The following is a 21,903-nucleotide window of genomic DNA, read 5'->3' on the forward strand; positions in this document are numbered from 1 at the left end:
CCATTTTGTAAAGGTTAATATAGTCTGAAAAGCATTTATCCCAAATTTTCTCATTTTCAGGACATGCTGAAGCCCCAGAGAGTCCAAAAATAAATTTTTTAAAAGCTACATATTATTCCTGTGACACTTTGAGAGATCAAGTCTCTTCAAAAGCAGAAAAAGTAGGTTTTGGGAAGGATGGAGTTTCCAAAATTTAAATAAATGAATACTGCAGAAGGCCAGCAGTCTCAATGCCAACTAAAGAAGCTACAGTCCAAACAAAACTGGCATCAATGGAGAACACAGGAAGAAAACCTCAAAAAACACTCCCTTATTCTTTATAAAAGCTGGATTTTAAAAGCCAACTTCAAGTTTACCCAGTATTCAAATGACTATGAAATCACATACTGGAAAATACATATTCTTTGTTAATAATTCTGTGATCATACATCTGTACTTGTAGCTATATTCCCTACAAAAAGCTTCCCACAATTCCTAAGACCACATGGTTTTAAGAGGAGTCCTGAGGAATCAGTTTTATGTTCAATTATGGAACTGTGTTCAGATTCAGGAATTGCCTGAAGGACAAATGTTTCCTGTAATCCCAAGCATTTTGAAAACTCCCAAATGATGTCACTGCCTGCTTTTCTCACCCAACCTTTGCAACAGCAGCTCCAAAATTTGCTTCCAGTTGTATCCCCACGACTCAGCACTTACCAAAAGCACCACTGAAAACCCAAATATGTGCATGAGGCAGGGTTCAAACTGATCAGTAATTCTTACTAATTAGTGTCTCCTGGATGAATGGAGGTCACTTAGCAGGTTCTCCCTGAAGCTCTGCTTCTGGAAAAGCAAAACCCACCATTCAAGCACTTCCTTAACAGGATCATTACATTTTTTTTTTAATTCTGTTCATGTGAAAATTAAGTATGCAGGTCTACTGTCATCCCAACAGTGAAAGCATCTTGAGGAAGCTAATTAAAGCTAAGAACAAACACTTTCACCCCCTCTCCAGCTTATTTTTGCCCCAAAGGAGGATCACAGTATGTTCTGCTATGGAAAACAGAAAACAACACTTAGTAATCTCTAAACTCTCCTGACACAGCCAGACTGGGCATGTGCTGCTTGGCAAAGCCAGGCTGCAGCATTTCTGGGCAGGCTCTATTATGGATCACTGACTTTTCCCACAGATCCCAGGATTTACAGTGCCTGCACAACGTAAGCAGTTATGCAAAAGCTGCTCATGGAGAATTTAATTGCCAGCTACTGTCCATGAAAAAAAAGCAGCACAAGCTGTAATTGCTCACTGAAGGTTGAGTCACCTTCTTTACAAGAGGCAACTGTGGTGGGAGAGGGGAGGAATCCCAGCTCTCCCTGCAGTCCTCAAATGGAAAGACTGAATGAGGTGGTAATCTGCAAGTTTTCCTCACTCACTGGGAGGTCTGAGCCTCCCAGGCAGAAGTGATTGATGAGAGGAAGGGAAATAAAAATGCAGTTTATGAGAGTGCAAAAGATAAGGTCCTTTTGTTATTAACACACCACAAACCCAGGACTGACACCCTAAAAGGCCACCAGTACCAACAGTTCCCTTTTACTGCACTTAATAATGCACTTAAGTTGTTACCTAAAGCTCATCTGCTGTTTCCTACACAAATTTCACACAAGTATTTTTCACACTCCCTATATACATGTCAAGATATGATTTTTACCATTAATGGAATTTTTTTCTTTAAACCAGTGTAAATGAGTTTATCTACAACAGTAAGGGCAGGATTTTTTCTTCAAATTCACCTTTGATGAAATAACCTTATCTGTAATAACTAGATGGAAAAAACCCACAACTTGTCTAAAAATTAGTTTAATTTGGAACAATATATACATAGCATTAAGCTGCCTCTATTACTGTCTCAGGTGGAGCTTTTTGGGAAGCACATCCCAGCTTCTGCAGGATGATTCTCCTCTGCAGTTTCTCTCATGCTGAATTGTTTAGGTTTGCATAACGTGTTTGGAGGGCATTTTTAATGATTCTGTAGTGTATTTCCCTGTAAATTACTAGGAAATATTCAACCCTGATGAAACTGAGATAAAACACTGTTTAGAACTGGTCCCAGTAGCATTGGCTGAAAGAGTGGAAATATGAAGCAAAGTGAGCATATGAACAGTGGAATAGCTTTGGAGAGTTCCAGCACACACACCCTACACCCCCAACTCCAGGGAAAGGAATAAAACAGATTTCTGAAGGAGACATTACCAGTAGCACTGGGCATTATTTTCCAACAGCTTCTCCACCATGTGCTCCACCCTGACAAACCAGCTGGGCACGGCTTTGTAGATCAGCGGAGTATCTGACCTGTGCAGGGAAGGGAATAAAACAAACAACAACATTCTTAAATACTACATTATTGATAAAGTGCTCTCTAATATTTAGTTCTGCACATGATAGTCCCTTTTCCACAGACTGAGTTCACTGCTGCTGAAATATCATCACAGTTAAAGGTTGGGGTCTGTTTGGTTTGTTAAATGACAAACTGTTACACTTATGTGAACTACTATTTTGAAATCCAGTCCTGAAAAATAATTTACAGCCTTCAAACCCAGTAATTCAAGGAATTTGTATAGCAAGAGCAATCATGAAAATGTTCAAACGATACTTGAATTTGAAATTTGTGCTCCTACATTATGAACTTCAATAACTACTAAAATGAGTCATATTTCAGTCTTCCACATGAGCTCATTCTGAATCATTTTTTATGTGTATATGAGCCTGAAAAGCCAGGGAACATTATGCTATGTTTTTACTATTTGCATTTAAAATAATAATCACAAATCATAAAAAAGTAACAGCACCCAGGGTTAACCAGAAGCAACTTCCATTCCAGGTGAGAGGGAAAGCAAGAAATCCACATAAGCATATACAAGAATTTTAAAATATATCTTAACATATTCCTGACTTCAATAAGCAATAAAAGAAAATCCATATGGGAGGAGAGCAGTTTTACAACTTGGGATTGCTTAGAAATGGAAACACGATTGGCCAGTGCACAGATTGAGCAATTTCCTAAATTACTTGGTAAAATCAGTATCTCCAAGCATCTGACTGCAGTGTCCCAACCCAGACTCTGATTTATCAGTTCCATAATAACTGCTTAAGGTCTTGAGTAACTGCTCAGGCAGCACATCCTCCTAAAGGATCCTGGGATCCAAGAGCGGGCACAGGTCACTATAAGGAGCTCAGACATTTCTAATCCTTCACATCCATCCCATTATTCCATTATGATGAGGGAGAAAAGCCCTAGGAGATAGGATCTGTCTATGGGTACAGAGGGACAAACAACACTGTGACAGGAAGCTCATTCTCCTCTAGCTTCATTCCACTCCACCAAATGTTTCTTAAAAATATTTTGTTTTAGTTACTTTGGCTAAGAACTTGGCAATACACAAAAATTCACCAGCAAAGACCCTGAGAAACTGCTGTTATCTCCCATGTGCAGTCAGCACTACAAACAGCCAAAGTTTTATTCATTTTACTTATATTCACAGCAAGAGCACATTTGAAATCCACCAACTACTGCAGATGATGGTGTAAATTAAAATTGCTACTGTGACAGCACTTGCTAAAGATGCACCTGCCTAACCCACAAAAGAAAGAAAACCCACAGCAAAGGTTGTTTCACAGTGCACAAAGCCCAATAATAAAAATCACATTGTTTCTTTTAACACTGTATTTCAAAAGACTTTTCATTGTAACATTATAACCTGTGTGTTTCAATGTGCTCAAGTGTTAAAGTACCTATAACCTTTAAGGAAATGGTGACAGTTTCAAGTAACAATGTAGTTGTGTCCTAGCTATTAAATGCAAACCTACTGATGGCTTGCTACACAAATTTAAGACGGGCCCAGGGACACAGAGTGGCTTCAAGCTGGAAGGATCCATCACAAAGGCCAAGCAGGGAAATCATTTCCCAGGCTTTCCACCCAACACCGAGGTTGTAACACCTGACAACCTACAGGGCTCTGCTCCTCCTACATGAAGGCAACAAGTAAGGGGAGAGGGCAAAGTTTCCCTGAATATTTTTCTTCTGGCTGTACTACCAAGCAGTGCCTCAGCAGGGGACTGCAGAGAATAAAACACTAAAATTGCCCAAGCAGTGACACCTCCCACATTTCTGCCCCTCCTGACTGGTGAGAAGGTTGAGGAATCCGGATTCAACTGGATTTTACAGTAGAATCAAATGAGAAATACTTATTGCTGGGTTTTGTTTTCCATCAACACAAGGGGAAAACCACCCAGACAGACCTTAAATCAAAGTCTGATGCTTACAAAGTTCCTGCCTGACCATTCCTCTCTGTCCCAACCGAACAAAGTTTTGTTCCCCTTACAGACAGATCCTTTTGAAACACATCAGAAGAATCAAATCACATTAATTGCGATCTTATTCTGTTTTCCTGTAATTTGGGAACTAAATGATCAATAATTGAGCCCGTGTCATGAAGATACTTCCTGGTTTTGCCTTCACTGGCCTGGAAAAGTCAAAGCTCCAAGTCTGGCAGTGGAAGAGCTTCCCAACACTATTCCCAAAGGAATGGCAGGAAGAGCTGTGGGGGACACTCCAACAGCTGCTGAACTGCTGCCCAGGCTACACAGACTCCCAAGATCTCACATGAGAACAGAGCAGTTCTGATCAATGTCCTCCATTTTCAGCAGTTCCAATAAAGACAAATTCTACTTGAAAACTATCTACTGCATCCTTACCAAGTTGCTGAGTTTCTCACATTTTAAAGTTTAGCTGACAGATAATTACTACACAGAGAAGGACCCAGATTTCCTGATATGTGGAGAAAGAAAGAAAATTTCTCAACATCACAAGGATTAAACAGCCGCTTGGTTTCAGGGAAAGGCAGCAGTACATTAAGAAGAGTCTGATTTCAAAGTTTTCTTACATTAATCAAAATAACTTATAACTATGTTCAAAGTTAAGAACTACTCTTCTACTTTTAGCATATTCCAATTATGGTTTGATTTGTGATGGCAGTGAAATGAGCTTTTCAAGTAGAATCCATTGTTCGGTTCTTCCCACCGGATAATTTGCTGCTAGGTGCTGCCTGCAACTTATCATCAATCAACAAAAATGTCAACAGAGTGGCAGGATTAAGGATCTTCTACAGAATCAGCACTTCTACATCCCTGCTTTGTCTCAGAAGGCCATGACTGGATATTTGAGTTGCTACACAAGAAAAACACAAGCTTGATTTTGGAGCTGCCATTTTTCAAAAATTGTCCCAGATCATCAAGGACATAACACTTGGAAGAGCAATTCCTCTTCTTCCTCTAGGCAGCTGCTAGAAACAAACCAATCCTTCTGCTCAAGAGCAAGGAAAGGTTATTTTTTCTATAAATTAAAGATAAACGTACCCTGCTAGAACACTTCACCCAGCAGAGTCAGAGCCAGACAGAGAGATGAGCTTTTATCACAGTTATTTCAGTACAGGTGCTGTGTACATCAGATAGGACTTAAAATCTTCAAGCCATTTCAGATAATTAAATTAGGTATTTTATTTTAAGTGTGTCTTTGCTCATAATAAGAATTTAATACTCTACTAAAAGATAACTGAAGATGCACTTTTTTTTTTTTAATTTGATATTGTTTGGGGATTTTTTACAACAGCAATTGTGGAAATTTCAACACCAGGGAGGGTCACTAATAAAAACAAGCTTCATTTCTAGATTAAATCTGTCTAGTCTGTATTCCTCAGAACCAAAATTTGTTTGTTCACTGATAATGAAGGCCCATGAAGAATTCCACTTGGAGACCTCCCCCACAGACATCCACCAAGGGATGTCTCCACATTTCAAGCAATTGTGCTTCTCTCAAAGAAACAAGTCATCTTACAAGGTTAAAAAGAACTATATTTTAGCCATTTTATTCAAAACATACAAAGCTTCAACACAAACATATAAAGATTTTCTGTGATATACTTCTTTGGATACAATTCAAAGGGTATCAAAAAAATTCTTTCCCATTACTCAGCTGCTTAAAAAAATAACCTTTTTTATAAGAGGTAGCAAGGCAAGAGTTCTACACCATGAAATGAGCAACACAAAGTATAAAAACACACATTTAAAAATTATAAACAGAAACTAAATTTCAGCACTACACCTAGATTCATCAGTTTTATGACGAAAACAAGAAAAAATCCTCGATCTAAAAATAATCTCCATTTGTGTTACTTTTAGTTTTGCCAGGAAAATTAAGGAAGGGAGGGGGAAGATATGGGAGAAGCCTGAAGAACTTTTCTGTTAGAAAGCTCAGCTGGAAGGCAGATGCAGGTCTGTGCTTACCTCCAGCAGAAAGGGTAGCTGTGCTGGAAGGTGGTGCTGTGGATCAGCCGGCCCTTCTCCTTCAGCCATCTGATGATGTGCTTATCTGCATCCTAAAAACATGGATTTTCCTTGGAACACACGTTTCACTCAGTAAGTTACTACAGGATTTGTCTCAGATACTCAATTTTTAAAAAATACTATGCATAGCCCAGCATTTACACACACACTCTGAAAGTTTCTATCCAGTTTATACATTTCCTGCAGGGGCACTGTAAAAAATTAAATTTGCAAAGTTATTTGCTCTCCAAACTCTGTTTATTTACAGTGTCTTCAATGTGTCTCTGCTATCTAGATAAATTTATATTTATAAATTAAAGCATCAGTCCTTTTTTACCCTTAACTCTCTTTCCACATACACACAATTGTGTGTAAAATTCAAATTTTCTGAAGCACCAGTACAAACTAGAACCACATTATTTAATATCCTAATGACTGAGTCTTACAATTTTGTGGCAGGAAATCACAGTGCTTTTTACCTAATATTCAAACATCCTGATACCACATTCCTCTAAAGTGACTAAATTTCAGAATTTGAAGTATATTTCACAATACTTCACTAACTAACAGGGATTTACATGCTGAAGTGGAAGTGAAAGCTCTGTATTTAAAAAAAAAGAGCTGATAATTTAAGACAATCTACTGAACATACAAGTGTCAATACGACATCAAGGAAAAAATACACAAATACCTACAAGTGAAAAATTTATTATCCTAAGAAAATTTTCCAAGAGCCTTAAATTCAGATTTCCACCAGCAAGAAGCTAAACATGGAGCCTCCAGTATCCTTTTATTTGCCTTAATGCATAAAGCAGGAAGGAGAGATAGCTGATTGAATCCTCAACTTAATTGGAAAAGACTTTAAAATCTTGTATTGCATTTGTTTGCAGGAACATGCTTTGCTATCAAACTGTAGCAGCAGGGCTAAAAGCAATTTTTTTTCTCAGGACATGGAATTTAAGAGGCACTCCCTGCTAGGGATTGTAGACAGATTTGTATCTGGAGCAATGTGGAGTTCCAGTGGGTTCCTTTTCCAGGGATTCTCCTGCATGGATTAACAAGTAAATTCCCACTGCAACACAGCCCACAAGTGGAGGAAATGACTGGGTTTCTCCCTTCTGGTGGGTCATGTTACATTAACTGGCTGGGAGAAACTTAATGATGGCACCTGGGAATGCAGAGTCATTCAGAGGTGAGGGAGGCCCTGCACATGTGCCTGGAAACTCTGGACATGACATTTCTGTCAGGTAAAAGCACAGAGTGAGAGTGTCTCTAGAATAGCTGCAAACAGGATACTCCTCTGCCTTCTCACTACAGATTTAAAAAGCTTAACTTTTATTTCAACTTTTTTCTCAGCTGCTTAATAAACAATTCCAACCTTGTTGCCAATGTTAAAACACATTTTAATTTATCCAGATACCAGTCACACATTGAAAACAAACCCACATAGGTAAAGAAAAGAAAGCTTCTACCATATATAAAATGTATCTTGAATAAAGTAGTAATTTATTGTCCCCAAGCCCACTGACCTTCACATACTGCCCAGCAAAGTCAGCCACTTCTGCTGTGAAGCAGCCTGATGCATCAACAGGACACACAGGCACAGAGTCCTTCTGAATGATATTAAAATCCATGCAGACTCTGTAATCATCCTGCAAAAGAGACAAGCACCAAGCTGTAAGAATACGAAACACTGGGTAAAATATCCATCCCTTGAAACAGAAATGAAACTTTAAACAGAAAATATGATGACTAGACAAGACTAGCCAAATATTCAGCCTTCATCAATCCCAAATACTTAGGAGAAAGTCCTGTTTTATAGGACTGTAGCTTTATTCAGCAGAAGATTATGATTTCTTCAGACTCTCACCTAGTAGTATAGGGGATATGTGCATGTTTTTCTATGGACATCAATGCATATACACACACATGTATTTTATGTGCCTGAGTACATAGTTCATGCAACCATTTTATGGCAAAAGAATTGCCAGCCACTCCATCCAGCTCCTGTCCCAGGCAGAGCCTGGATCTGCCCAGCTCTCCAGCCAACACTGCATTTTTCAGAAGGCAGGTTGTTTTAATCAATCTACTTCTGGCATTTCACATAAGCAATCCCATTTTCTGAATGTCTTAACGATACAAAGCCTTTAAACCTGTATTTCTCAATCTTTTTTGGCCCATAGGCAATGCTACTGACCAAGAACCACACATGGACAGCATCATGGGTTTTTTTTCCTGGCCAGTCTCCACTTAAATTTTTAATTTCCTGTAGTAATAAGAAGGAAAAAAAGAAAAAAAGAAAAAAAAAACCCAAGAGAGAGAGAGTTGCTTCAGACTTTCCTGAACATGACAGAACAATAATGGCATTGAAAAAAAGATTAAAACAAAAATAGTAGGGGGATAGAAAAGTTCAGAATTTAAGTCTGAAGTCACAGTAAATGTGTATCTTAGCCAGGTACAGCGATGGCTTACAGGATACAGCAGCTGTTTCACAGGAGCTCCATCTAAAGCACCTTCTCAGCCTCACCAGAACCAGCGTGTAAATACACATTTCATAGGCCAGGGCTCCACAGCTCCCTCAATTCTCCTTCCCTGACCCTAACCAACGTAGCTCTGGAGTACCAGGGCAGGGCTTGCATGTCCTTCGTGGCCTCATCCTGTCCCTTCAGTCCTTCCCACTATCCATCCCCGTGGCTCCAAGCTCCCCAAGCCAGCCCTGTTGCATTTTACAAGGATGAAACTCATCCATAGACAGGGAAGCTGGCTACTTCATGGACCAAAGCTTTACACATAGAAACAACAAATCCCTCCAGCTCCAGCCCTGCCACCAGAGCACAGAAAGCATCAGACAATTTATTCACCCTGCACTTGGTCACCCAGCTCCTGCAGCCAGGACACCACTGGGATAAGCCCCTTTATTGCTGAGGGACTGGGAGCTGTGGGGTTCAAAATACAGGCCAGATGACAGAGCTGATGTCAGCCCTGATTTGGCAGTGAGCTGTTAAAGGCTTTGAAGCAGCAGCCAGCACAGACTACAAAGCCTGGCACGCTCACAGCCCTGCTAAGGCAGCACAACAAGCCTTCCCCTGGGCAGCACCTCGCTCAAGAGGTGCTTCAGCTCCACTTGCAGCGCTGCTGCAGCCAAGGGTACACAAAGGGCTCTGCTGCTCTGCCTTTCTGCAGTCAGCTCCCTGCTTCTGAACAACTTGAACGTGAATGGAAGCTCTCCAGACCCAGCTGCCATTTGATTTAATAAAGATTTCCTTCAGTAACCGCAAGGCAAGAATGTATTCAGGCACATAAAAGGAATCCACAAGTGCTAAGCTCAACTAAAAGCTAAGACCGACATCAGTCTTTTCCAGGGTAGGAGTTACAGTGGTCGATCTTGTACTTCAAAATCCCTCAAAAGATTAGACACAGAAGTCATAGTATACAAAATTAATAAGTGGAAATTATTCAACAGCTCATTTGTGAGAGATCAAAAGCTTTTTAGTGTGAAATTTTAACAGAACAACAGAAACATGAAGTCAAATGTTCACCTTCAGCATATCTTAGCAAAAACCAGCATCACTTCTGCCAAAAATGCCAGGTACTGAAAAAAAAGTGCATCAGTAACAGATCTATGAAACTTGTGTGTCACAGTCTGAGCAGGCACTAGAAGTATTGCAAATTAAAAATTTGTATGCAAATTCAAGTGTTACTACAGCTTTTTAAGTTGACTGCAGCTACATCTACATATGACGAAATGCCTGAGCAGATAAATTTTAGTGTCATGTTAATCTAGAGGTACAGTGAGTTTACAGCATTTTTAATACAGGTTTGTCTTGTTCTGTGAGCTTTAATTTTGATCTCTTTTGAACTGAAATAATAGAGCGCTCTGATATGGTGTGGCAGCTTGTATTTGGCAAAGGCATCACATAAGACAATGAAACTACATTCAGAACTAAATGAAGGTGAATTTTTACTTTCAATTTTTTTGGAGAAGGATACATTGCTGAGCTATCAGCAATACAGAACATGTATCAGTATGTAGGATTTTAAACAAATACATTAATAACTAAAACCCTGACTTTCTAACTTTATTTATCAAAGGGATTCACTTATATTGATGGCAAGGAACAGAGACAAGACTTGAGGTTTGTTGTGAAGGACTGTGCTCTATTTCTTCTCCTCTGACCATCCTGGTCGTTATTCCTTTTCTATTCACCTTCTACTCAACAGGAAGGTGCAGAGGAGCCAATTAACCAGGAAGACAATCCTGTCTGCCACCATGAAGCATCTCCCTTCTATCATCTAAGCCTGTCTAAAGGCCAACATACAATACCAACAGTATTCTACACAGAGCCTACTGTATAATAATGAAATCCTGAGCTTACACCAGGACCTCTGTGAGCTTTCCTGAAATAATCCGTGGGCTGTCAAAACTGAATTACATGCCCCCCAAAAAGAAGGCAGCAGTATTAAGTGCAACATACACTGTGCATTTCTGAAGTCAGCACAGCACACTGACTTAGGCCCCTGCACCCCAATGTTATCTACTCAAACCTCCCCTGGAGACTGCAAGGTTTTGTTTGTGATGTCTGTGCACTTTTTCCTCACACGATGTTTTATGTATTTTTTTTTTCTTTGTGAAGCATTTAACTGTTACTCTCAGGTAATCACTGATTTCCCAGGAGAGAGAGAGAAAAACAGTTTTTTCCTCTGTGTTTACAAAACTCAATGAGCTTATTAAAAAATTTTAAATAAAAGAGGTCAGATAATCTTAGCTCTAAGAGGTCAGTCAACCTTTCTAACAAGCTGTTTCCAACAAGTTTAACAGGACTGTGCAAATACACAAAACCACACTTAGAGCAGCCCAGGGAAAGCTTCTTCCAGAGCTCCTTCCCTGCTGGCAGCCTCTTGCTTTCCTTCCCTCTGTCTCCCACAGGAAGAGCTCCCGACTCTAAACCAACTCTCACCCGTCTGGAACATCCAAGATTCATCTCCAGGGGAGAGTCTGAGGAGCAGAAGTGTGACAGGATTTATCCTCCTGAGGACACTTGACCAGCCACCACCATTTTCTTTATTAACTGCTAACAAAGCCCACTCTAATTTTCTTTATTCTGAGCTATATTAAGCTGGAACAGCTTTTCATATCAGTGATCATCCTGACAAGGGAAACACCACCACAATGGATGTACCCTTCAGAAAAATGCAGGGAAAAAAGGATGGAAGAAGATGGGCTATTTCACATGAATACAAAGAGGCCTGTTGCAAATGCCAAGTTTCTCTGGAAATTATGACAGAGCTCGTGGTCCAGGGATTGCTAATTGCTAGGCACTGCAAGTTTTTTGAGGGCATCTTTGGATAATGGCTGAAGACAGGACACTCTACAAAAAGGACAATGAGCCTAAACTAGTGCATTTAATTCAAGTGTCTAAAAACTGAAATGATTAAATCCATGACAAATTATTCCCCTTAGCCTTAAAAAAGAACAGACTGAGGGAAAGGGACAATAAAGACAGAAAAAAAAAGAATGGAGTGCAACAAAATCCTTTCACACCAAGGGATAAAGTCTCAGGACAAAAGCAGTGAAAGCATTTTCTCATTCTCTATAAGCCCAGCGAGTAATGAAATTGAAACGCTGAAGAGGGGCAGTGTGCTGAGCAGAACTGCTGTTCCCAACCAAAATTATCACTTAGCAAAGCCAGTTTTCACTGCCAGTGCCACGGATCAGCCTTTCTCAAAGCTCTAACTTCAGACTCTGAGAAAAGCTGAGCTCAATGACACTCAAAAGATACAGTGATGAGTTCAGCTCCTGCACACCACAACACAAACCAAAGCCAGGGACACAAAAATCTCCAGTCTAGCACAGCACCAAGTGGAAGAGCTCATTAGAAAACAAAGCTACATGATATTCTTATACTTTTAAGCAGTAAATGGGAAGATTGTTTAACATCAATCACCCTAAGAGAGTCCCCAGGACCTGGAAAGCCAAGCAATGTGTGCCAGCCAAAAATTAGCATTACAGATGTGTAGTTCACACTTACAGCACCAAAATAGGGAGCCTGATGGACAACTCCCGTGCCTTCCTCCTCCTTCACATAACCATCCACTACCACAGTAAAGGCACCTTTTTCTTTGCACTGTAACACAAAAATATGGGTTTACATAGATATATATTTACACACATACAGCAAAACAGTTGTTCAGAACCTGGCAGATCCAAGAGCTGCACAAAAGAGGAAAGAACTGCATCAAAAACCAGTGACACAGTAAAATGTGACATCCCTAACATGACTTAATGACTTTCCACAGCCCAGACACCAGTGTACTTCATTTAAAGAGTGTCAAGTGTGATTAAATCTCACACCTCTCCAGAAGGCCTCCAAGTCAATTACTCTTCAAGCCACAGATCTTCACACAATCCTGTGCTTAACAGACTGCAAATCAATACACCCCTGAACATGAGGACACAACCAAGAAAAGTACACAAATTTCTCTCCATTTCTGCATGTCCCCTGTACCTCTGGATTAAAAAAAAAAAAAAAAAAGGTTGCTTTTATAGTCACACATTTTCTTTATTTCCTTCAGGGAACAAGAGCATGGTGAAAACCAACTAAAAACAGAGAGGAGAGAAAATCCAGAAAAAATTTGCTAAGAAAAGATATGTCAATTTTCAGTGTGTTTAGTACAGAGATAATGAAAAATAAAGGCTTATTTACTACTCCTTAAAACAAAAATAGTAAAAAAAAACTACTGCAGTCACAGCTGAACCAAATATGTTACAAAATATTAGGTTTGGCTTGTTCTGATGGGAGTTATTTTGAGATAAGATGTTCATTCTAAATAAAAAATTGTAGATGCCCCATCTGCTCCTTAGAAATACAGCAGGACTCACAAAATTTATCCATTCCAAACCTCAGATGCACGGCCCAATTTTCCAGATTCAGCTGTGTTTGACTTTCCTCTAGAAACATCAGACCTTGCTCACTACAGAGGTTTTCCCACCTTTGCTGACTCCTGCACATCTTTCAGAACAGAGTGTCACAAACGACCAAATCCCTTACAGGAGTTCACAGCTGCCTGGCCAGCAGTGCTGTACCTCTCCTCCTTGAAAAATGCCATCAGTTCTTACTCAGATTTTTTAAAAAAAATAGAAAAATTCTCCATGCACTCTCCTATTGCTACATATTATTTTATCATCTATGATGCCAGACCTAATGCAGTGCTTAAAAGCTGCACCTTTTAAATCTGATACATTGGGAGGTTTTTACCAAAGGCTTTTAACTCTTCAGTGGAAAACATGACATGTCTGTGGTTGTTATCCAAAGTCAGTTGTTCCCTTGTGAAGACAAAGCTTCTGGACTTAGGAGGTAGACAACACTCACCAGATGAGAAAATGAGAGAGTGTCTGTTAATATGTATTTATTAATATGTACTGAAGTTCCTCTGCAATCTGAAATCAAACTTCTATTTATCATCCAGTGTTTACTCTGAGTATATTTAAAACATAAAGGAAAATATTTAGCAAAAATATTTAGCGAAAAAAGCCACTGTTTTTCAAACTTTCACTAGGATTTTAAGGTATTTTAATACCTGACTGAACCTGGAGATTGTTATTAGAACCTACGATCTTTTTATAATATAAACAAGGAATACTCAAAATTAATTTTATTTTTGTCCTTATATCCTGTATCAAACATCAAACTGGTTCATCTTACCTGAATAAAATATTCAAAGAGTGGTTTGTATTTCTTGCCTTTAAGAACAATACCAGGAAACCTGAGGAGAAAAATTTACAAGAACATAAATTAACAACTTGAAAACTATCTTTTTTCCTATTTCCTTCTTCACCTCCCTGACAGAATTTGATTTCAGAAGATGAAAAGAATTTCCTTAACTTTACTTCCCACCTCTGTGGTAACTTAGAGAAAAAAACATGTCTTTTCATGCATCTCTGCTATCAGTCAACAACTTGTACCTGATGGACTTCAATCAAACAATCAATGTAAATTAACAAAGGAATTAACCATTAATGACAAGCTCCTTATGGTAAAGCTGGGCAAGAACCTGCTGGGTGAAGCACAATATTAATAAAAACAAAGTCCTAAAACTTTAGCATGTCAAAGAGAACTAAATAATGATCCAAAACACCTGAAGTTTTATGAACGGAAGATTGTGACACAAGGTACTGCAGCCTGTAAAGCTCAGATGCCTCATTCCTTATTCTAAAACTGGGTATCCAAACTCTCCACAGGCATCTCAGGGAATGATCCAACACAGACAAGACTGGCTGAGGAAAACCAGCTGAGCCAGACCCGTAATGTGAGGCAGAGATGGAGCCTGCAGGTCTGGCTCCCTTCAGGCTTCTGACAGCAGCTGACAAAGGCAGTGATTAGGTTGGGATTTGCAGCTCAGAACTCTCCCAAAAGTGCTTGAATCACCCAGTTTCAGGGGGAAAATCCAGCAAAAACATAACTTAATCTAATAGATGGGCTGGCTCTCTGACTGTGTCCCAGCTGTGGTCTCTCCCTACTCTGACCTTGATCTACAACTTCCAAACAATGGTCAAACCATAAAACACTTGACTCCTTCAAAGTGGGGGACTCTTCAAAGCTGTTTCACAGCACAGGAAGGACCTGGAGCAGCATTTACTGCCAAGTTCAAGAGCACGACCCCTCAACTCAGCACACACAATATCCTCCAGGAACAGGGGAGATTTCTATTTTAAGCCTCAGCTTTGCAGATGTTTTATATGTTTTTATATTACAAACAGCCTTAGGAATGTTTGAGGTGCTTAATCAGGATCAGATGAGAGAAAAGCAGCCCAGTGGTCAGCTACACAGACGTGGGAATGGTCAGACACAGAATGTGAAGCACTAGAACTGGCTTTAAAAAAAAAAAAAGTAGCTATATTCTTATTGAAGACGAATCAGAGAAAGATAAAGGTTGAGGATCACATTCCTGATTTTCATTTCGGGATCTGAAATACTTTGTTAAAATCCTGAACTTCAGGTTGAAAAATTGTACAATGGTGCCTTCTTGTGACCTAAGTCACAGTAACAAGACTTGTTTAAAGTCACTTCAGCAATCCTTCACTCTCAGGAGATCAGAAATCTCTGGTTTGGATTCCTTAGAAACCAAAAAGAGACAACAAGGGAAAAAACAGTGTGAAGAAATTAAATGCTTAATATACCAAAGGACTGAAATCTATCACAAGGGGAGGGAAATGCTCATCACATCCTATCTACCACTGCTGAAAAAAAGCAAGAAGCCACTCGATGGCCAAAACCGGGGTAATACACCCAGACCAAGCCATTGAGTGCAAAGCAGCCACTTCTGGGGGCTTCAGACTCCAAATATTTCCAATCAGACCATTCCCTGACCTCAGCCTGATGCCTGGTATAGATTAAGTTACATAAATTTCTCCCTCAAGAGCCTGACTGCTTTAGAATTTAAAAGTGAGCTAAAGGAAGAAAAAGGTTAAGAGCAGAAGTTAAGAGCAGAGTGGTGAAGTTCATTTCCATGAACTTAAGATACTCACAGATCTAAATCTTTCACAGATCCATTCTACTACCAGCTACCTTTTAATTGTCTCACATTTCACATTTGAGAAAATTAATTATTACATAAAAGAAAAGCTGGAGCATGACCAAAACCAGAAAAGAAACCAGCTTGAAAAGAGACCACAGCACTGACACAAAAATAATTAAAATATACTGCTCTGCAATGAGATTTGCTAGCAGCCTTATAGATAGGCAGAGGTTAAAAAAAAGAAAATTAAAAAAATAATCATAGATTGGAGGGGATGAGTGGTGGTGTCAGAAATACCATTTATGTCAGGGACATAAATAGAACACCTGAAATGTGTATGACTGCCTTAAAGAGCAGGTTCTTCACATTCCTGATGAAGATACACATCAAAAAAAGACCAAAATGTTCTGTGCATTCCTGGATATAGAAGGACTGCAGCCACACTGAAGTTAAATTTGTAAAATTGGAAGTATTGTATCAAAAGAATTTAGAAACAAAAGACAACACATCAACAAATTTAATATACAGGTTAGCTTGCTTCTTTTTTAAGCCTAAAGCAAATGTATTAAAAAAATACATAAAAAAATAAAATGCCTTTGATAGAAGGCTTAGTTTTTAGACACTCTGAACAAGTTTAAAAAGACCAAAAAGGAACAGAGTATCTGTATTTCCCATGAGAATCAAAGCACTGATGGACCTAAAAACCATTGAGACAGGTCTAACAACCTGATTCAGCTTCAAATGATCGAGGGTTTTTAGTAAGTGAAGTGATAAAGAACATTCAATGCAAATTTGTCAAGAACAAGCCATACAAAGCCAAATTTTTTGGGGCAGTCTTACCAGCTTAGATACCAAGAAAGCAGATCAAATTTAGGTCTTAATGTTAGTGAGAGCTTTGACACTTTATCATTCCAACATGCACAAATACTTGAACTGGAGGATATGCCACCACTTCAAGAGAAAGTTGTTGTTAATTCAGTATCAGAGCAAAAGAAAATTCCCAGTGGTGTCCTGGCAGGACCATCCTGACACTGACACTGTTCAGTGGTTTCACTGATGACTCAGAGGGGAGGAAAAAACTCCGGAGATCAGAAGTTCAGCCAAGCCTGAAGAATGAGAGCACTGAACATCATCTTTAGAAACTGAACACCAGCTTGAATTGGTACAGACCAAGTGACAGATTAAGAGCATTCTCATAGAGGGGGGAGGGACGGAAATCAATGCAGAAATGTAAAATTATTCAACTGTCACAGTATGAGTTCTCAGAACGGGAAACATCTTAAACATTCCAGCTCTGTGTTTCCCTAATTTAATGATTACATGCAACTGCTTAGCTGAAATAACCTCCATTTTTTCAATTTAAAGCTTTCAACTGCTTGATAAAAAGACAAAAATAGAAGTAACTGATGCCAGTGAAAAAGAGGTGTTATTCTCAAAAACTTTTCTAGTCTTCATATTTCTTTATTGTGGTTATGTGGGGTTTTAAAGAGTTACCTGCTATGTTTGTTTGAAGAAAGTGAACAAACAAATATTTGTTGTATGTGACCTCTTTAACAGGCTGCTGGTTTATACAAAAGGTTTAAGAGAAGCCAAGACACACATTTTGCCTAAAAGAGCTACAGAATTTAATACCTGCACCCCTTGCCCAGTGTGACTTCTTAAATAATTTCAATTTTTCCAACTAACCAAGATGAATAAGCACCCTGCAGAAAGCAATGACTGCCACTAACTACAGAACTAATAATTATTTGCTAAAAACAATGGGATTGTTTTGCCCATTTTGCTTTAAATCTTTACATAATATGTAGGAGAAGGCAATTGGACCACACCTCCAGCATTTCTCAAACTTTTACCTTAATGTAAGCACCCAGGAAAGGTGTGGACTATTGAACCTTTTTTCCCCACAATACAAGGACCCAATGAAACTTTTTTCTATTTGTAGCTTGACATACAAGACCAACTTGCTCCAGCAAATTTCAATTTCTTTTATAGATTTTTGCAATATTAACACAGACACTGAGAAATCCATCTTCTTAAAAACATTTAACTTCTGATCTAGAAAAACACTGAAAGCTAGCAAATATAATCATTTATGTACTTGCCTGTCAAGTATCTGATATTCATTGTCAGATTTGTACAGTGCCACCAGCCTGGACTCCATCAAAATATAAATCTTCCCTGTGGCTTTATCTAGAATATAAAATAAAACAGGAGTTTCACAAATCTCAGTTTAATCCTCTGGCGTGCACCATTATGAAACCTTTCAATATATGCAAGATACTGTAACAGTAAATCTGCCCAGAATAATCCTTTACTACTTTCCAGCTACTTTTTCCCCACACAGCCAGCTAAGGAACACTTTCCAAAGGCTAAGTTTAAACAGAAACCACAGGATGAAACCCAGGCCACTGATCTTCAATGTGTTTTGTTGTTGCAGAGGCAGAAATACCTTGTCTATTACTGCTGAGTCAAATAAAAAGTAGTTGAGAAGTTTCAGTAAATTGTGTCTGAAACAGAGGGAAACAATTGGAAGATGGACAATGACTACATAAAATCAATATTATTAAGTTGTAAGGTAACGATTGCACTTTATGCAGCCTTCGTGAAATTTGCTATTTCAATTACATGCTTGGATGTATACTTCTTTATAGAAGAAGTATATACCAACAAAGGAAGTTAACATCAAAAAAGGGTGAAAAGCTATGAAGAAAATTCATTTTCTACACCAAACCACCCGATTTCCTAACTTCAATGACAAATTTTATTCAGGTTGCTACCCTGCCAACTCAGGATCACTGTCCCACAGCACTGAGCCAGAGACATCCAAACCCAACTCAGCACCTCAGGCAAGTGAGGTTACTTCTGAAAATACCCAATATTTCTTTCTAAGATGACCAAATTTATGTTAAAACTTTTGAAAACTGAAACATACTTAGTTTTCTTCAAAGAAAGGAAACCCCAACACGTGGTATCCACTGCAAAGGCCTGAATGACTTCATGCTTAACACACAACAGATTAACGTGGTTATGCTGAAACTGGAAAATCCTACTCATGATTTTATTTCTAAAATAAAGGGAGGGAGGTGCTTGTAAATGAAGGTATAATTAAAGACTACAAACACACACACACCTTTCTTTTATTATTCTTTATTTCATCTATTAGTATTTTTTGAGGAATAGTCCTCTCAATTCATGTTAAATAACAAGAGCAGAGCAGCTGGAAATCATCAGCCACATCCAAAGTGGATCTCATCCTTCAAATTACCGCTGGTTCAACCCCAGAAAAGTTCTGTGAATTTAACATAAACCAGTCTAAAATACAAAACATAAGTACATATTCACAGGCACTGAAGGAAGAGGTGTTCAACACTTGCCTCTCAGTTTTACATATTGCAGTTCTGGGTTAACACAAAGGGCCAGATTGCTGGGCAAGGTCCAGGGAGTTGTGGTCCAGGCAACAAGAGAAACACTTGGATCTTCCTCCAGTGGGAAGCTCACGGTCACTGAAGGATCCTGAACATCCTGAAAAACAATTTAACATGCCATGTTTGTCTGTAATGTAAAAGGTGAAGTGGCAGCATTAAAGTTGGAATAGAGCCCCAGTCACCGAGTTCCTCATTATACCAGTACAGTCTGTCAGTCCAACAAGGCCACAGGGAGAAAATCTCCCATTAGCAGGGAGATTTGAGGGATTTGCTGCCAAAACACCAAAGAAAGGCAAGTGCAGCTCCTTTGGTACCTCTCATAACCCCATTTTCGAAGTTTAGAACCAATCTCAAAGGTCAGGAAAATCAGCAGTTTCTCAGATACTGCTAAACAAAGCCTTTTCCACATTTTCTTCTGCAGCCAGGGATTACAAAGAACAGCTATCACATAAAATGATTCAGCTCTAATTAAGCTGTTGTTAACAAGGGGGTGAAACTTTTTGGGGTACTTAAAAACAAGAATATGACAATATTTAAGAGTAAAAAAAACAACCTCAGGGAAGGAAGACCTTTGTCAGCTGCTCTATAAAACTTCACCTTCAAACGAGTCAAAAAAATCCCCTGAAAATAAGATTTTCTTTCAGCCAACTACAACCCTATTCAGTCACTTCACATTTCACATATGATGAAAAGCTGCTTGCAAAAGCAAGTCTAACCCTGCAAATGTGAAATTTTCACTAGGAAATTCTAAATGCCAGCTCAGAGGGTGCCGTGCACACCGACCCGAAGCCCAGAAATGTCTCGTGCGAGGCGCTCTGGTTTCCATCCAGCATCATGGAACAGTTAATGGCATCATGGGACAGGCAGCTATTTATGTCTGAGCTGAGGGCTGCTCCAGAGGGAGTTTTCTGTGAACATCTGGTGCAGTCAACAGTAAAACAAAAATATTACATAACCCATGGCCTGTGCTCAATACCAGGCAGAGATTGAGCTCTCGGTTCTGTCTGTACCAAGTGCGAGGCAGCACTGCAGGCTACTCACTTTGCTTTCTGAAGCACTGAGCTCACCAAGTAGATAAAAACAACTAGCAAAGCATAAAAAATACCATCCAGGCTGACAGGTAATGGCACTGTGCAGTGTTGTAGCTGTTCAAATTTCACCTGCAGACACTGCTTCTTCAGTTTAATGCAGCGCCAGCTGCTGCCATTGTTAACTCAGGTGTGCATTGGACACCCAGCTCCGAATGTGTTCCTTGTGTCCTGTTGCTCCTGATCTGTGTCCCAGTTCTCAAAGGATCAATAAACAGCAGCCAAAGGCTGCTTTCCACTGTGAGAAAGGCAGCAGCTGCCTCACACCCAGAAATGAGTGTGCTTACCAAGAATAAATCCTATCAGCTCACAGGCACACAACTTGCAAACACCATTTTTGCAGATGAGAAAGATAATTTTTGCTTGGAGTGGCAGAGCAGAATCCCACCCACACACACCTCTGGTTCTAGAGTAAGAAACAGCATCTAAATATTTCATTAAGACTCAAGAAGAGAAAGAGCTTCGGCTTTGTGAAAAAAAGGGAACACAGATACAAATACACACAAAACCTCCAAAATGGTCTTTGTTCTAAAGAAAGCTCATTTATCTGAGCCTGTGTGAAATGTCAGTCAGTAAGGACAAGAGAAGTAATCATTTCAGCTGTCAGTCACAACTATCAAGATATCTTTGCAAATCTCTCTTTCATAAATCACAAATAATTTTTTCTTCAGTATAAATACCCCTCAGCAATACTGAAAGTCCTGGTATCTCTCTGGTATCTGTGAGCTGCATTGTATTCCAAGTCTATTTAAACATTTGTTTTAAAAACACTATTTTTGGCCAGAAAACCATCCTTTTTTAGGCAAGATGTAGAGACCAGATGTACAATCTGTGCTAGCTCTCTGCTCTCACAATGCAAGTGAAAGGTTTACAGTATAAGGATATGGAGGCCTGGGTCAGGATTGGAAAGGATACAAAACCTCTATCTGCAAACTAACATGGAATCTGGAAAATTGGGACACAAGTTCTGCATTCACGTATGTGAACATGAGCTTATTGCAAGTGAGAAGCTGCACTTGCTTTATCTTGTCACTTGTTTTTAAAGGAATATTTCATAAACCACAGTAAACCCTGCATTATATTAGGTAAAACATTTTCTGGTGTCTCCCAATCTAAATTAGTGAGTCTTAGAAGAACCATTATCCTTCAGCTACAGAGTCTTTGACATTACTTATGAATCCCCTCACAGAAGATTCAAACTCTGCCAAAGACCCTCTTCTTTTCAGATGTGCACAGACAGGGACAACTGCAGCTCTCCTCTGAAAATTCAGCATAAAAATCTACCTCTGCAATAAAATCTGGAGAGCCCAGAGAGGGAGCAATTTACCACAACAAAACAAAGTATGTGCTTTAAACATCTATAAGTAGTAACCAAGGAAGAAGTCTACGATCAAGTGATCCAAACAAATGATGAAAATTAATCCATTTACCTAGATTTTTACTAGCAATTTGGAGTGTAATGACATGTTTAGATACCAACAAGCAAAAAGTACTAAAGCTTTTCAAATCCAAACAG

The 21,903-nt window shown here is 39.2% G+C and overlaps 1 protein-coding gene across 15 annotated transcripts in view; it reads right to left on the reverse strand.

The window, feature by feature from the left end:
- The window catches only part of IARS1 (isoleucyl-tRNA synthetase 1), a 94,514-nt gene that overhangs the window by 53,852 nt on the left and 18,759 nt on the right, over positions 1 to 21,903 (reverse strand). For all 15 annotated transcript variants that reach the window (XM_086846042.1, XM_086846044.1, XM_086846040.1 and 12 more), the window contains 7 exons: positions 19,249 to 19,396; positions 17,977 to 18,064; positions 14,062 to 14,122; positions 12,388 to 12,483; positions 7,888 to 8,010; positions 6,320 to 6,411; positions 2,231 to 2,329 (listed from right to left, as the gene is read on the reverse strand). In XM_086846042.1, coding sequence (XP_086702168.1) covers positions 2,231 to 2,329; positions 6,320 to 6,411; positions 7,888 to 8,010; positions 12,388 to 12,483; positions 14,062 to 14,122; positions 17,977 to 18,064; positions 19,249 to 19,396 — 707 coding nt within the window. The remainder of the gene's footprint in view (positions 1 to 2,230; positions 2,330 to 6,319; positions 6,412 to 7,887; positions 8,011 to 12,387; positions 12,484 to 14,061; positions 14,123 to 17,976; positions 18,065 to 19,248; positions 19,397 to 21,903) is intronic.

The sequence above is a fragment of the Cyanistes caeruleus genome, chromosome 11 (assembly GCF_971803275.1).
Source record: "Cyanistes caeruleus chromosome 11, bCyaCae1.hap1.1, whole genome shotgun sequence".
Classification (NCBI taxonomy): Eukaryota; Metazoa; Chordata; class Aves; order Passeriformes; family Paridae; genus Cyanistes; species Cyanistes caeruleus.